The following is a 17343-nucleotide window of genomic DNA, read 5'->3' on the forward strand; positions in this document are numbered from 1 at the left end:
GGTTCCCCTTTACAAGCATAGCCCCTCTGAACTGCCAAACGGATTTAAATCGGTTTGAACTGGTTTGATCGAACTGTCCGGACCAGCCAGTCAGTTCAACCAAACCAGTTTGCAGACCAGCAGTTCGGTTCAAATTCAGACTGAATTCTAAACGAAATGCTAAAATTGGTCCATACACACCCCTACCTATGTGTTGGGAACCCCTGGGCTAGCCTAGCATGAGGGTATTGCACAAAGAAAGGAACTTCTGTACAAGACTCATCCTTGAGCTAGCTGATGTTGGCAAGCTGCACAACTCATTGCACAACACACATAAAGCAACAACTGTTGCACAGTATTTGTTGCACAACAGTTGTACTTTGAAACCATGAGGCTGTTTTCATGGGAAGCCAAGACCGGGCTAGGTCGACTGGCTCCCAGTGGCAAATCGGCAGCAAACCAGCCTACAGTGCCTGTCTCTTAAACGAGGCAAGCGCTTCCTTAACCACATTTTCCTGACAGTATACAGTGCTGGCTGCTTTCAGCCGGCACTGTTAAACTGACAGGTGCCCACCTTTTACTGGGGGTATCTCCTCACACTCACACTGTGCCTTGTGGGATTTCCAGGGACCAGGATGATGCATCTCAACCCCTGCACCTCCACACTGCCAGCGGCAGCAGTGGATGTCTAGCCACGTGATCTGTGCTGGCAAGAGGATTGTCTGCAAGAAAGGTAAGCTCCTGTAGTCTTCCCCGCTGCCCACCCTCAAGCCCCCTCACGGGACCGTAAGAATGGGCTCAAGTGGGTCTCATCTGTGTGACAAAAGATGACAAAAGCCTGTGGATAGGCAGATAATGTTAGCTCTGTGCCATTTGTTCAGCTGCAGATGAGTAAGTGAAAGAACCTCTTTCTTTTTGCATAGCAGGAGTGTTTGTCCAGAAGAAGTTGCGACAAGGCCTCAGAACAAAGTGGGAACCATTTTTGCCAGTCCCAGGTCCACCCTGCAGAAACCCAAGATTTAACCAGGATCAACCAGCCAAGTTCAGATCTAACATTAACTATGCCTGTTGAATGTCAAATGTGGCCCTTAACAGCTGCAATTTCCTGGTGTTTTGGAGAGTGAGTAAACATGGAGAGCCCTTAACACAGCACAATAAGCCACAAGGTTTTTTGTTAAAGGAATATATAATGCAAAGGACTGTCTGCTCTCGTATGAACCTGCCCTTTTGAAAGGCCATCTTTGGCAGCTCTTAGCGGTGGATGACTGTCCCCAGGCCTAGAGCTGTTTGCCTGGTGCCTACTTTACAGAGCTGTTACTGAACAATGGGTTTAAAACACACACACACAATTGCTCAGTTGTTATTGTTTTCTCACTCCTTTTTGCTGTCATTAGCTGCTTTGATTGATTTTTATTTTTTAAGGATTGCATTAATGTTCTCATTGCCTCTTTTATGAATAGCCGGTGCCTTCACCAGAAAGATGGAGTGTAAGTTCTTCAAACAAACACAGCGACTGACATACCACAGAAGGGAATACGGGTGGCTAGAACACTGCCTGTGCCACTGCTCTCTGTTGTAAGCACTCCGTGAACATAGCTACACTACATGATATCTCTTCTTTCCAAAGGGTGCTGCAGTGCACAACTGTGTGTGCTCCTATAGAAGTGGCACACTCAGGGAGGAACATTTATGTACAGGAGGCAATAAGGGAGGATGAGTAGGGTCATTTCATCTAACAGGACCTGCTCTCCCCTACATTTTGGGATTTCCCCCTCTATGGGAGACAGAGGTGCAAATTATCTAACAACGCTTCACTTCTCCAAGTTTCGGGTTGCGTTTGCTCGGGCTCGCTTAAATGTGCTGCCCTCCTCTCTTTTGGAAAGGAGGTTCGCTAAGGATTCTTCAGCTACGGTTTTCTGTCCCTGTGGCTCTGACCTCCTGGAAACTGTTACCCAAGTTCTGTTATTTTGTTCTTTGTATCAAGGTGTCAGAGAAGAATGTATTTCCCCCCTGTTAGTTAGATTTCCTGGGAGGTGTGAGCTTTTTTATACACAATATTGCCTTATGGACACAAGCAGTGAGATCACAAAAGTGGTGGCCAATTTTTTTTATATTGCTATGAGATTAAGGTCTCAATTTTAGGAGCTGTTTTACTGTTTTTAAAGTAATCTATCCTGGATGCTTGTATAATGTTTTATTGCGTGTAATTATCAGTTACTATTTGTGTATACTAGTTATATTTGTTATTCTGATTTTTATCTCTTGGCTGGCCAACGGCTATAATAATTAAAAAATTGGGTCATTTCATGGTACTGGGGACCTTTTCTTGGCTGACGGTGTCAGAGCTGGGAAAACTAGGGTCATCACTAGCATGGATATAAGGTGAAGTAAGGTGGGCAGACCATGGAAAGAGATTTAGCCATGGACATTGGGGATTTGGCTTATGGCCTCCTGTCTCCGGGGGTACTCTAAATGTTCTGGGGGGCCTCCCCAGAGCCATGCCGCTGCCCCGTGCTCACCCCACCTCTGCCCTGTGCCCACCACACCAGTTAAAACTCTCTTTTTATTAACTTTTAACCATCCACCACTGAGTGGCAGGGATGTGGGCTCCAAGGCGGCCACTCGAGGGGAGACCAAAGTAGGGGAAGCCGGAAGAGCTCGTTCCCTGAGCTCGCCTGCCTTCCAAATGACAGATCGGGCCATTTTCTGCCCATTTGGGGACTCTGTGCATGCGTGTGCTGTGCAGAGGCCCAAAATGGGCTGATCTGTCATTCGGGAGGCAGGCGAGCTCAGGGAAGGAGCTCTTGCCACCGCCACCTCCCCCACCTTGGTCTCCCCATGAGTGGCCACCCCTGTTCCCACCGCACAGAGGTGGACAGTTAAAAGGTTAAAAAGAGAAAGAGAAAGATGCAACTTGAGAACTGTCAGTATCCATGTGGATCCTGGTGCTGCTGCAGTTCCAAACCCAGCTTCCAAGCCTGGCTTTTAGCCAGGTTTAATGGAACGAGTACTCTCTGTTAACTCAGGCTCTAGGATGGTGTGTCAGCATGGGTTGTTTGCAACCCACACTGACACTAAGATGGGTGGCTAGAGCAGTGTTTCCCAGCCACCGGTCCGTGAACCGGTGCCTGTCCACAAGGTGTTGGGTACCGGTCCATGAGGCATCACTAATAAAAATCACCTCCCAGAAAAACAATTTTGGACCAGCGGGGGCCAACAGGAGCTCTTTGAAGTTCATTTCCAGTTAGCCCTCTGATGGATAATGTTCATTTCGGTTCCTTGCAGTGAAGGCTGCCTGGAAATGAGCTCCAGAGAACTTCCAGAAATTGTTTTTTTGGGGGGTTGGGGGTGCCTGGGGGTGGGGGTGAGGGAGGCACCCCCTTATGAACTGCTGGTCCGGGAAACTGCGCATGAATAATGTACCAGTCCATGACTCCAAAAACATTGAGAAACACTGGCCTAGAGGAAAACACTGTCCCCCGGGGAAATCCCCCAATGCACCATGCTTGTCATGTGGTGCTTTGTGAGATTCCCCTGGCCTCCAGAATGCTGTGCCATCAAGGCAATTGTGTGTGTGGTGGTGCAGCTGGGACCCAGTCCGGGATCGTCTGCAGGGCAGATAGGCTTAACCCCGCCTTCCCCCCACCCATGTATCCTCCTGCCTGTGAGCATGATAGTGTGAAAGGCCCCTATGTGCCACTTGCTGCCATTCAGAACTTGCTTTCCATCAGAACATTCCAGAAAGATCTCTACATATCTTCCAATCATTAGTGCCCACTAAAGATACCAACACAGCCATCCAGGACTATTACTAGTAATCTCCTGAACAAAGAAATGTTTGGTCAGCAGCCTATACAATAAATATATTTCCAGTTGTAATGATGCTGAGTAATGGAGTGAATTACGTTTTCTTATGACTTGAACTCACTTTTCTCCAGAGTGGTATATTTGAACACAGAGTATTGGATTCCTCTTTTTCTGTGTTCTCCGATAACCATTTTGACTGCCAGCAAACACACACACACACACACACACACACACACACACACACATTTTCATCTTGTCATATGATGTTGGCAAACTGATTAAGAAAAGACAATCATAGAATCATAAAGGTGGAGAGGGCTGTGTAGGGCACAGAGTTCAGCCCCTGCGTGATGCAGGAAGTAGAATATTTCTTCTACCCACATGTAGCAGCAGGATCTTCAATTTGTGTACATTTTGCAGCAAGCTTTGTGGACAACAGTAAGTTGTCATTAGGAAGGGGATTGAAAATAAAACTACCAATATTATAATGCCTTTATACAAAAACTATGGTGCATCCACACCTGGAGTACTGCGAAGAATTCTGGTCACCACATCTAAAAAAGGACATTGTAGAACTGGAAAGGGTGCAGAAGAGGGCAACCAAGATGATCAGGGGCATGGAGCACCTTTCTTATGAGGCAAGGCTACAACACCTGGGGCTTTTTAGTTTAGAAAAAGATGACTGCGGGGAGACATGATAGAGGTCTATAAAATCATGCATGGTGTGGAGAAAGTGGATAGAGAGAAATTCTTCTCCCTCTCACATAACACTAGAACCAGGGGTCATCCCATGAAATTGATTGCCAGTAAATTTAGGACCAGTAAACTAATTCTAAGTATTTTTTTCACACAATACATAATCAACTTGTGGAATTCTCTGCCACAAGATGTGGTAACAGCCAACAACCTGGATGGCTTGAAGAGGGGTTTGGATAACTTTATGGAGCAGAGGTCTATCATTGGCTACTAGTCAGAGGGATATAGGTCACCTCCAGGTTCAGAGGCACAATGCCTCTCAATACCAGTTGCAGGGGAGAAACAGCAGGAGAGAGGGCATGCACATAACTCTTGCCTGTGGGCTCCTCAGAGGCATCTGGTGGGCCACTGTGTGAAACAGGATGCTGGACTAGATGAGCCTTGGGCCTGATCCAGCCGGGCTGTTCTTATGTTCTTAAATGTTAACCAATTTTACTTTTGGCAATCAGGTGGAGAGGACTCAAATTTAGTCTCGATGCTAAGCTACAGCTGCAGACTTAATTATTAAAGTGTTTTGCTAAAGTTCCTACACCAGAGAAAGCCATGCCACAGCCATATCCAACACTTGGATATCCATGTGTGAAGCTGAATCCAAGAAAATGATCAGTCTGTGAACCTGATCCTTCAAGCAGAGCACAACCCCATCAATTACTAGTTGAAAGACTGTTGTAATCTATTCAGTAATCTTTTGTGGTTTGTTTGGGCATTTGTCTCAGTGGGGATCCATGGGTGAAGAGTTAGAAAGGGAAAGGAGAAGGAGAAAATGGAGTTGTTACTGAATAAACCTTTAGTTAAACCTACTTAGGATTTACTTGAGGTTCTTCACACAATTAGATTAATGAAGAAGAAGAGAGCATAGCCCGCTCTCCCCACAGATGAACAGACAATCTCACACGACTGCTGGCTCCATCAAAGAGCCGGCCGGGGCTGGGGAGTTCAGGGGCCGCCCACACATCTGCTGGCTCCATCACATTGCTGGCTGGGGCTGGGGAGTTCAGGGGCCGTGTGGCCCCTAGAAGCTCCAGCATGCCCTGCGTGAGGGCATGCTGGAGAGACCCCCAAGACACGAGGTTGCTTTTCAGCCTCCCGGTTGGGGGTCTACCCATGAGTAGTTGAGGCATGGAGCCGCACCGCGGCTACTCATGATTTTAAAAACTGGGTTTGCAGAGTGCTCGCTCCACAAACCCGGTTTAAGAGGAGGGTTACTTTGACGGGTTAACTGCCTGGAGGCCACTGGGCTCGCGAGCCCGGTGGTTCTCACGGTCAGGGAAAAATCGGGCTAGGGTCCCCTAGCCCAATTTCTCCTGATCGTGGGAATATCCTCCTTGTGTGTATGAGGGAAGCAGCTATAAAATGAAGACCTTTTCCAAGTTATCAGTTCTTCTGACTATAAAAGCCTCCATCTTGCCTGGATTTAGTCTCGGCTTATTTGTTTATTATATGTTGCATTTTATTCTGCCACATGATAACAGCTCATGGTGGTTTACAGAAAGGGGGGAAAGACAACAACGGAAGCAATGAAAACCCATAGCCCACAGGGTATAATTCTAAGTGGCACAGAGTGTTTCCTGGGGAAGAGGAACTTCTCAAAAATAGCCTCTTCCCTGGAGCACCAGTGCTGTTAGTCTGGAAGTGCTATTAGGCTGGTGCTCTTGCTCGGGATGTCAGCCACTATATTCTTTTCAATTATTTGAGTTCTCCACTGACTTTATCTCCTCCACTTTCTTGTGGTGGGTGGGTGGGTGGTTCCAGGCTTAGCATCAGGCTATGGAACAGATAATTATCAAACAGAAACAGCCATCTTTTATCTCTTCATGTCAACAGTGCAGTTATCAGAAATCATCAGAAGTCTTGCCTTCCTCTTGACTGTCCTTGTTTACCACAAGCCCCCTTCTTCCACTCTTGTTTCTTCAGTCCTTGTAAGAGCATATTTGCAAGAACAGTTTAAAGAATCACTTATTTTCTCTCTTGAGGATTGCTGTGTTCCTTTGGACAATCCTGTATGTTCTTTTAGAAGATGGTTATATAATGACTGATTAGTCCTGGGAAAATGCCCTCTAGACACAACTGGTCTTGGCCAGCTGGGGTATTTTCTAAAAAATAAGAAGGTGTCTCAGTTTATTCTGAGCCCATTGCTCTTTCCCTGGCATTATTGTGAAAGAAAAGGGATCCATACACTTTGCTGTTGCCCTGGACACGTAAGTTGTGCTGAAAGGGTAGGGGAGATGAAGTGTGGGTGGGCAATTTCAAAATGACTTGATTGGCTTGGAAATTAAGCAGAGCTATTTCCAATCTTTCTAGGGAAAAGTTGTATTTATGTTCTGAGCCAGTACAATGTGAGGAAGCAGAAGCTTCCCCACATCTACTTTTTGTATGAATATATGTACTTATGATTTTTAAAAAATGTTTGAAGGAAACCCAGATTTATGTCACATGAAATGCTGGATTAAGCACCGTCATTTTGCTTGCTTGCATCCTTTATTCTGTTTTTCTAGTCATGAGAGGGAAAAGAACATCAACAAGGCACGGAAGCCTCACTGGAAATCTTAACCAAGAACTCTATAAGGACTAGAAATTTGACATCAAACAAACAAACAGACCTGACATTCTTTGGAGGTGGAATGAAGCTAGCATTGCTAGCAGTTCTTCCAAAGTTCTATAGAAAACAGAGATCATGTTCTCATGATCCTTAAGCGGGTTGGACCATCTTCAGAAGCTGTGCAGGCTTCCAATTTTCCTTGTTTGTAAAAACCTAGGTAGGAGGTAGGGAGCATGATCGTCTCTCTGGCGTCAGTTGGGTAGGGCATATATTTCTCTTACTGTGTTCAAATGCTAGGGACAAAATCTGGGTAGGGTGAGTTATCCTACCCTGCTAACACTTGACAGATGATCATGTTTCCCTCCTCCTATCTAGCTTTTTACAAGCACTGGACATTGGGAGTGTACACAGCTCCTGAAGATGAGTAAGAGGCTTGCCCTATCCAGTTCATGATTGTGAGAACCAGCTCAGAGTCATGTCAAGGAGTTAAAAATAGCATTTCAAATTCATATATAGAAAACATTTAGGAAGAAGACCTGCAGCAGCAGCCAAACCTGTAGTGCTTGTAGGTGTGACTCGGCTCGTCTAAGCAGACAAAATAAGCAGTCTCTACAGTTTCACAGTTGCAGTGAAGTCTCTAGATTGCATTCGCCAGAAATAAACATTTGCAGCTGTATGAATCACTGATTCTGTCTGCTTGAATTAAGAAAATAATAAGGCTATATCTGTGGGAACTAGATGGGCTTGGAAGTCATCCAAGGAGCCACTGATTGATTTTGCAGAGCACGAAGAAGAATTTAAAAGAAACCAGAAATACCAAATTCCTGGGTCTATTTAAGAAATTGCTGTGAATTTCTCCAGTGCCTTTTTGTGTCTCTCTTCTCTATGTATGAGCTTTCCCAGGCAGGCAGTTTTACTGTGGCAAGAAGTGCCAAAAGTTGTCTTGAGCACTGTCCTAATGTGAAGGTTGTCCTGACATCACTGTAAATAGTTCCCTCGAATTAATCCCTTGCCCACCAGCCTAAAAGGTCACTCTCAACCCTAAAATGGGTAGGCTAGGTAGGGCATATATTTCTCTTACTGTGTTCAAATGCTGGGGACAGCATAGGTTAGGCCAGCCATACCAAGTAAAAATCTTTAGGGGTAAAATCTTATCCTTGCTAACTGAGCAAAGGGGCGCCTCTTAATGTGGTAGATTTCTTATATTTAGCAGGGGGAGAACAATGGTCCCCATCCAGCCAGAGCACAGTATCTCTCTGGTGGTTGATGCTGGTGGCTGCCTAAAATTTCTTATTAGATTGCGAGCCCTTTTGGGACAAGGGGCCATTATTACTTATTTTTGTATGTAAACTGCTTTGAGGACATGTGATGAAAAGTGCAATATACATATTTGTTGCAGTGCAGTGGGATGATTTGTTCAGCTCCATAGCCAAACAGTCTTGCCTTTTGTCTCCTTGCAGAAATACCTATGAAAGAAGAGCAATAGAAAGCCCAGAGAAGGGGCTGGCAAAGCAAAATGATGAATTTCCGACTGGCATCTGAGTCTCCTTTGGATGCTGAGCGGGAATGTTATGAAACATGCAATAGGACTGGAACCCTACATTATAATACTTCTGATTCAAATCCAATATTGACTGTAAAAACAGATTCTTCAAGTCCTTTTATTTACTTCTCCATTTGTATTATCTGTGCTTTTGGGCTTCTGGCAAATGGAGTCGTCATCTGGCTTCTTGGCTTCTGCATTAAGAGGAATTCTTTCACCACCTACATCCTGAACTTGTCGGTTGCCGACTTTGGAGTCCTTATTTTTCTACTTAACATGGTTATATTAATTCTTTCAGAATTGAATGACGACGTTTACCTTCATTTTCCATCATACATTGGGTATATATGTACGGGACTCTTTCTGTTGATGCAAAGCACTGGTCAACTTCTACTGACTGCCATCAGTATAGATAGGTGTGTGGCTGTCCTCTTCCCACTCTGGCATCAATGCCACCGACCCCCATACTGCTCCACCACTGTGTGCACTACCCTGTGGGTCCTCTCCTTCCTGCTCTGTGGAGTTCACATCATCCTCGTCAGGGCTGTAGGTTTTAAATATTTTTTCCTATTGCACCCATTTGTCATAAATGCCCTGCTTTGCCTCCCACTCATGATTATCTCCAGTCTGATCCTGTTCATCAAAGTCTACTTAAAATCCCAACAGCATAAGCGGGGAAGAGTCTTCGGGGCCATCTTACTTTCTCTCCTCTTCTTCCTTATTTTTTCTTTTCCAATAAATGCCCTTTTCATCATTGATGCTATTTATGCTACACAGCTGTGTCTCTTAGAATATGGCCTGATGTCTGCCTCCTTAAACAGCAGTATTAATCCAGTGATATATTTTCTGTTAGGGAGACACAAAGGGAGCCGATGTAGGGAGAGCTTGAAGGTCATCCTCCAGAGGGTTTTCAAGGAGGAGGAAGACCCTAGAGAGGAACAGGAACCCTCCCATCAAATCTAGTTATAATCTGTGTTCCCTCTAAGGTGCGCGCACATGTGCATGCGCAAAGAATTTTTTTTATTATTATTATTTTGCTTTCCGCTCAGTTAATTTTAGATCCTGCTTAGGTTGAATCAGGAAAGCCCCACTCTGAATGTATGGGTGTGCACACTGATATGTTACTGCCACCCAGAACAAAAGTAATTGCTCACACAGCTGGAAAACATTAGAGGGAACACTTGTTATGATACTGCCATAAAAGGCAAAAGAGGGATGTTTGTGTAACCACCCACCATTGTTATCAATATTATTACTGGTGAGTGTTAGTAACAGAGGGCCATCAGTTGGCAGTTAAAGGGTGTCCTGAAATTCCTTCCCCTCTCCTTATCACTGCTGGAGCATGCTCAGAGGTTCCAGAGGCTCCTGGAATCTGTTGCAGCAGCTGGAGGAAAAGTTGCTCCTGACCTGAAGAGGGGAAAAAAGAGACTTTTGCAGCTTTCTGCTTTATGCACTTGCTTATATCATCATTTCTCTCTCTCTGTGCAATCAAGTTTGTGCACAAACTCTACTTCAAAGCCCTAGACAGGCCTAAGAAGTTTGTTTCATGCCTTTTTTTTCTGGTTGTGAGTGCTCTCAAGATTTCTTAGGAGAGTGCTATGGACTGTAACAGGGTGACTTTTGGGACACTCCTAAAGAAAAGGGGCTCGGGTTTGGTTTCCTTTCCCTTTCTCATACACTGTTAAGGCACTGTCTTCTAAGATCATTTACCCCTGCCAATTTGGCAAAGAGGCACCTTTTAACATGGCTATTCTCTTTATTTAGCAGGGGGAGAGTAACTGGCCCTATCCACCTGGCCCAGCACAGGACCTCCAGTGGCTGTTGCTGGTGTCTATCTTGTGTTTCTTTTTAGATTGTGAGCCCTTGGGGACAGGGATCCATTTTTAAAAAATCTTATTTATTTATTGTTTCTCTGTGTAAACTGCCCTGGGCCATTTTTGGAAGGGCGGTACAGAAATCGAATAAATAATTATTTATTCCTTGGGTTAGGGCGGTATAAAAATGTGCTAAATAAATAAATAATAGATAATAATTAAATAGATAAATAAATAAACAAATCATAGCCCTCGCATGTTGCCTATATGACCCTATTTTATGCCTATTTTATTATACCTGCTCTGTTGTGAATTTGCATTTGAAACTGGTCACTACTGTTGCCAACAAACTCTAGTATTTGTCTATATATAGGTACATACATGTGTACTGGAAATATAAATGTAAATGAATAGAAATATACTGTTTGTTAACCCTTTGAGTTGAGTGCAAGAATTTCTTTTGTTTATCCTTCTCTGCATTCACTGGTGGAACTACACTGTCAAACTGCCCAGAGACAAAAGTTTGGGCAGTATATAAATGTGATAATAAATAACTAAATAAATAAAGACTTGAAACCCTCCTTGTTTTTTAAGTAGAAGAGGGGTTACATGTGCCAGTCTAGTTATGGTGAAGGGTCATTTGGGCTTTAGATTCAAAAGGCCTGCTTGAGTTGCTGTCAGTTTATCTCTAGCTGGGTTCACACATAATGCCAAACCAGAGTTAAATATGGCCGAGGTTGGAACTCCATTATATTTGAACATGTGAAACCACAGTTACAGGCCAAGAGTGGTGTCTGGTTTGCCTTGGCAAACACCAGTTTGATCCTTTGGTTAGCACAAAGGTTTGCCGCCAAGACCTGAGGTTTGGCCACTGAGACACTACGTCCGACTCTGGGTGCCGCATTAACCAGAATTTCCAAACTACAATCATAGAGGTGGTGGTGCAGACCCTCCCAGACACTTGGATGCTGCCTGCCTTCAGTGCTTCTCACTGGCCACCACTCACAGAACAAGCCCCGTCCCTCCTTTCAGTTATCCAGCCTTCCCATCCTCTCAATGGGCATTCCCTATACCAACTCCAGGGGCGTAGCTATAATTGAATGAAAGGGTTCAAAAAACACGGGCCCCCAGCTCCTGAGGGCCCTCCAGGTCCACCCCTCCCTATTTTATGCATTTATCACCCTCACACTGGGGGGCCGCCAGAGAGAGTGCTGAACACGGGCCTCCTCTCCCCTAGCTATGCCCCTGACCAACTCCATCCCTTGCTACCCCCTCCTGGCAAGCAGGAGGGAAAGGGGATGAGATGAGAGGATGGACACCAAGTGCTTTGTTCCCCAAGAAGCAAGCGACAGTTATCTATGTTCACAAGTGTAAAGTCTCAAGGTGGCAATATAAATGGGGCACCCCATCACAATGCTGGGAGGGGAATGTTTGGCATGTGGGGGGGTGTCCGATTGTTGGGTTTAAAAGGCAGCCCCAAACAGAGAACCTGGAGCAGCAAAGTTCTATCCTTTTCACATATAGGTTGGGGAAGGGGGGCCCAGCCCCTTGGGGGTGTTGGTCCCTAGGCTTACTCATGAGAAGAGCCATCTGGGAGGAGAAAGAAGAGGGAACTTTGAAGAACTCTATTCCCATGGACCACTCTCTTACAAGAGTGGCAGACCTTGAGGTCTCTGCATGGACCCTGGATGCCTTATACAGGAAAGCCACAGGGACTGGTACTCTGGCAACTGCTGTCACAGTCTTGGTGACTGCTGCCAAATAGCTGTCAAACCGTGTTCCCTGTCTGCCAGCCTGTGCACCCACTCTGGGATGCTCATCCTTCCCTGTGGCCCCAAATGGTGGCCCCACTATATGGGGGACATTGGAAGTTGGGGTTCCCTCTCCTGCTAATCCCTGGACTGGGAGATCTGCATATGGCACAGCACCCTTCCGGACCTGAGAATTTTGAATGGGTGTAAAGGGACGTCAAGGAACCTGGTCTCTCCACCGTCCACACATGCAGGCATGCCCTTACATGTGGCCACCTCATGACCAGGAAAGCCAACATGAGCAAGGCATCCCCTCTCTGGGTGAGGAGCAAATGGTTTGGTAGGGCGCTTCTGTCAAGTTTCAAGAGGCTGCCACAAACAGGGGTTGTTTGTTAGATGTCCTTTGAAAGTCTTTCATCAAAGTCTCCCCAGGTCATGAGGGTGGGGAGGTTTAGGGGGATCTGTTCTATCTTTTACCTGAGAATTGACTCATGTGGGGGGGGGCCTTGAGTGCATTGGTGTATGGGCTGGCTCAGCTCATGAGCTTGAAGTCCGTGGGTGGGGCAGCACCCTTACTTGGGCATACGCATGATGCTGGCATGCAAATGTCTGCCGCACATACACAGAGGCCATGTATGTGCCAGTGTTGCATTCAAAGGCAGCTGGAAGATGCCCTGCCAGAATGTAAAGATATCTGAGAGGTGCACCGGGATTGCAGCAATGCTCACAAGTGGAGAAGGAGCAGGTATGGACTCTTCCAAACTTTTTGGAATGATCTCCTTCTCTAGAAAATGCACACATGGTCATGAATAAACTGGCTACCAGTAGAAGGAGTTACCAACCCTGGTTACCCAACAAGGATGTTGTTGGACTATGACTATGATGACAAATATTTATATACAAAGATTTCAAAGCAAGTCACAAAATGACCAAAGGCTATTGTGTTGGGGATGGGAGTTCCATATAGAAGGCGGGATATGATTTTATTTATTCATTACATTTCTAGACTGACCCATCCAAAGGCTCTGGGCGGTGTACAACTAGTTTAAAAAACCCAAACAAACACCATTTAAAACAGAGATCCTCAACGTTGGGCCCCCAGATGTTCTTGGACTTCAGCTCCCATAATCCCCAGCCCCAGTGGCCTTTGGTTGGGGATTATGGGAGTTGAAGTACAAGAACATCTGGGGCCCAACGTTGAGGATCCTTGATTTAAAACACACTGCTTAAAACAATATTAAAAAATTAAGAAAGAATTAGGAAACATTTGAAGCCAATTAAAATACTTTAAAACAATTTAAAAACCTTGGAAGGCCAGACCAAACAAGTAAGTCTTCAGGGCTCTCTTAAAGACCAAAAACGAACCTAAATTATGGATATCTGCCAGGAGCAGCTACAGAGAAGGCCCAACTCTGAGTCTCTACCAGACGTGCTGTTGGTAACTGGAGACAGACCTCTCCAGATGACCTCAGCTTGCGATGGGGATCATACAAAAGAAGGCGCTCTCTAAGGCAGCCTGGACCCAAACCATTCAGGGCTTTAAAGGTAATAACAAGCACTTGGTATTTCGGCCAGAAACATATCGGCAGCCAGTGCAACTGTTTCAAAACAGGCATAATACAGTATCTCCAGGTTACCCCAGCTGCCACAGCTGTCTGGCTGCCACATTTTGAACTAACTGAAGTTTCCAAACTACATACAAAGGCACCCCCACGTAGAGTGCATTGCAATAGTCAAGCCTGGAGGTTACCAGCTGATGCACCACTGTTCTGAGATTGTTCTCTTTGAGGAATGGGCGCAGCTGTTGAATCAGCCGAAGTTGATGGAAAGGCGCTCCTGGCCATAGCCTCCACTTGAAATACCAGGGTGAGGCCTGGATACAAAAGCACTCCCAAGCTGCAACCTGTTCCTTTTGGGGGAGTGTATCTTCATCCAGCACAGGAAGATCTAACTATTCCCTTAAATTCCGATCCCCCACAATGAGCACCTCCATCTTGCTTGGATTCAGCTTCAATTTGTTGTCCCTCATCCAGCCCATTACTGTCTGTAGGAAGGCATTTAGAGAATGAATGCCATTTGATGATGATGATGATGAGGAGGAGGAGGAGGAGGAGGAGGAGGAATGGATTTCTGACTTCCAACAAATTAGGATTTCCCCCCATAGTGGTCAATGGGAACCACCCCCCCCCCAATTTCAAACATTTTTTTCTTGCTTCAGATCCAGAAACTTTGGTAAAGTTCTGGCTTGAAACAAGCCAAATTTCACCATTTTGACCATTTTAAAAGAAATTTTTCAAAAATTAATCAAAAGTCAGGAGATTGAACCATAGCTTTGCGGGGGGGGGGGGGGGGGTTACTCAGAGTCCTTCTAATGTGGACTTCATGTGTGTCAGATTTCATAACTGTATGCCCATGCATTTAGGAGATATAAAAGGGGGCAAATGGGGCATGATGTTACCTCTTTTCATGAAGAGAAAGGGCAGATTCCTCCACATGCTAGTGAAATGATGTTCCCAGGGGTATCTTCAGTTCAGAAGTTTTAAAGTTCTGGCTTGAAACAAGCCAGATTTCACAATTTTAAACTTTTTTTTTAAACAAATCTAAGTAGATTGACCTCTTCTAATCGAATTCAATACAAGGAGCCCTGACCTGCTTCCCCCAAACCCTGGCAAGTTTCAAGACACTAGGACCAACTATTGATTTTTTGTGATTTTTTAAATTTCCCCACTCACCTCTGTGAGGAGAAATCCTATTCCATTTTGCTAATTCCAAAATGCAAAAGTATTTATGAAATTAATTTCAATATTTTAGAATTAATTCCAACCTTACCGATCCAATTTTTAAAAAAATCAGTTTTGAGTTTTACAAATTTTTGCCAGTTTGGGGCAATTTCGGACAAAATCCAAATTTTCAAATCCAAATTGGCAAAGGACTAATATTAGGAACCTCTTATAGCAACAGGGAGTCCTTTCCAGAGTCTTAGGGCAGCATTAGTCTCCCTGAGCCCACCCACCCCTCCCCTCCTTCTCCATTATTGGGTTTGTTAATTGCTCTAGGGCTAGGCAGTCAGACACAGCAGTGACCTGGATGGGAGATGAAGGGCAAGTAATTCATAGGCTGTACCAGGAGAGCTGGTCTTGAGGTAGCAATCATGAATTGTCCCCTTTGCTAAGCAGGGTCCACCCTGGTTAGAATTTGAATGGGAGACTACATCTGAGGACTGTAAGATAATTCCCCTTAGGGAATCGGTTGCTCTGGGAAGAGCATCTGCATGCTTGCAAAAGGAATGTTCCAAGTTCCCTCCCTGGCATCTCCAGTTAGGGCTGAGAGAAACTCCTGCCTGTAACCCTGGAGAAGCTGCTGCCAGTCAGTGCAGACAATACTGAGCTAGATGGACCAATGATCTGACTCAGTAGAAGCCGTCTTCCTATGTTCCTATTATTACACTCCTGTCAGAACCATTTTTCACTGACTCCTCAGGGGAAGAATAAAGGGCAGGACGCCTCATCCTTTCACACCAGCCTCTCCCAATACGTGAAGGACAAAGGACCTACTTGCTGCCTTGCAGGACTCTTCGTAGCTTACCCCTCAAGAAAATGGCATAGACCCTACTACCACATTCATGTACATCCCCTGGCCTGTCAGCAAGCGATTAGCCCAACAAAGTGATAGCCACCTAGATTTCCTAACTGTAACCCCAAATCCATTAAATTCTTCTGCAAAAGCCAATATGTCAGCCAGCAAGGCCAAGTTCAAGACTGGGTAGCCATATAAGATGTGGACTGTTCTCAATCTATGGTCGGATCTGATCCAGAAGGCCCTTTGCATTCCATTTCTGTCCCAGGTGAGCTCCTGGGTCTGGGATTGCCTGGTATATATCTCAGATATACAGTGAGCTGCCTCTCACTGCTCACATCAGGGCAAACCCCGCTGCCTCTAGTGAGCTACCTGCCAGGTCCTAGTGGGTCCATGAAGTGTATCCACCAGTGCAAGTTGCTCTGGGCAGGGAAAGAATGGCTTCCACTCTTTGCAGTTGGGAGAAATTGCAGAATTTCAATCATTGGCAAAACGAGCCCTCTGTTCTTTGCCACCCCCAGGCGGGTCCCAGCAGTCCAGGGGAGGAGAGAGGGGCAGAGTGCACACTAACCTTTATGGAGAAGATTGCAACGGTGAAGCAGATGGTGACACTGATGCCCAGACTAAAGAAGATGGTGTCTGTCTTGCAGTAGCCAGCTTCAAAGCCCAATGAATACGATGCACTCAGGGTCGCTATGGACTGTAAAGCAGAGGCAGCTGCTGGAGTCAACAATGAGAACTCCAGGCTCTCCTCCTGATCAAAGCAAGGGTGGGAAGATAATAGACTATTCCAAGTGTCTATCCCCACTTCCCAGGTCTTATGGTGGGTCAGAGGAGCACTACCTCCCACTTCCATCAAGTGAGCACGCAGGGCATGCTGGAGAGACCCCAGAGCCAGGAGGCTGCTTTTCAGCCTCGAGGTCGGGGGTCTCCTCACGAGTTGCTGTGGCATGGAGTCGTGCCACAGCAACTCACAACCTGTTAACCCCAGTTAGAGGAGCGCTCGCTCCGCTAACATGGGCTAAGGGGTAGGCTAGCTGCTTGTAAGCCACCGGGCTCGTCTGTGAGCCCAGTTTACACAAGCAGCAAAAATCGGGCTAGGTTCTCCTAGCCCAATTTTTGGTGCTCATGGGAATAGCCTCTTATAGAAAGTGTGGCGCACATGGAATCCTCCATTTTAAAAAGCAAGGAAATCCAATTAAAGCAAAAAAAAATGAACACAACAACAACAACACCCAAAACCCTTGCTTTCCAGAGATACCTATGTGTGCAATTGCTTCAATGGGCTCCAACAAAATAAGAAAATTCGATGTCCCAGATGTTCTGCTCCATTTTGAGGTTTAACTTGCTAATATTATATTACAACTTTTATGGTTTACTCTGTTGGGCTTCTGTATGTATGAATTACTATCGTACTGGTCTGTGACTAGAATAAAGTCTTTGATTTGATTTGATGTCCCATGATGTTCATGCCATGGGAGCATAAGATCCAATGACCAGTTTGAGATGGAAACACAATTTGGCAAACTCTTCCATGCTCCAGTGCACTACCTGCATTGGCTGGAGGCAACAATAAAT

The 17343-nt window shown here is 45.5% G+C and overlaps 1 protein-coding gene across 1 annotated transcript; it reads left to right on the plus strand.

Moving 5' to 3' along the window:
* Nucleotides 1-663: 663 nt before the first annotated feature.
* LOC128323253 (proto-oncogene Mas-like) lies at nucleotides 664-9587 on the plus strand. The gene is made up of 2 exons (XM_053245980.1): nucleotides 664-712; nucleotides 8728-9587. The coding sequence occupies exons 1-2, from the start codon at nucleotides 664-666 to the stop codon at nucleotides 9585-9587; spliced, it is 909 nt and encodes a 302-aa protein (XP_053101955.1).
* Nucleotides 9588-17343: the final 7756 nt, after the last annotated feature.

This window comes from Hemicordylus capensis, chromosome 4 (assembly GCF_027244095.1).
Source record: "Hemicordylus capensis ecotype Gifberg chromosome 4, rHemCap1.1.pri, whole genome shotgun sequence".
In the NCBI taxonomy this organism is placed as follows: domain Eukaryota; kingdom Metazoa; phylum Chordata; class Lepidosauria; order Squamata; family Cordylidae; genus Hemicordylus; species Hemicordylus capensis.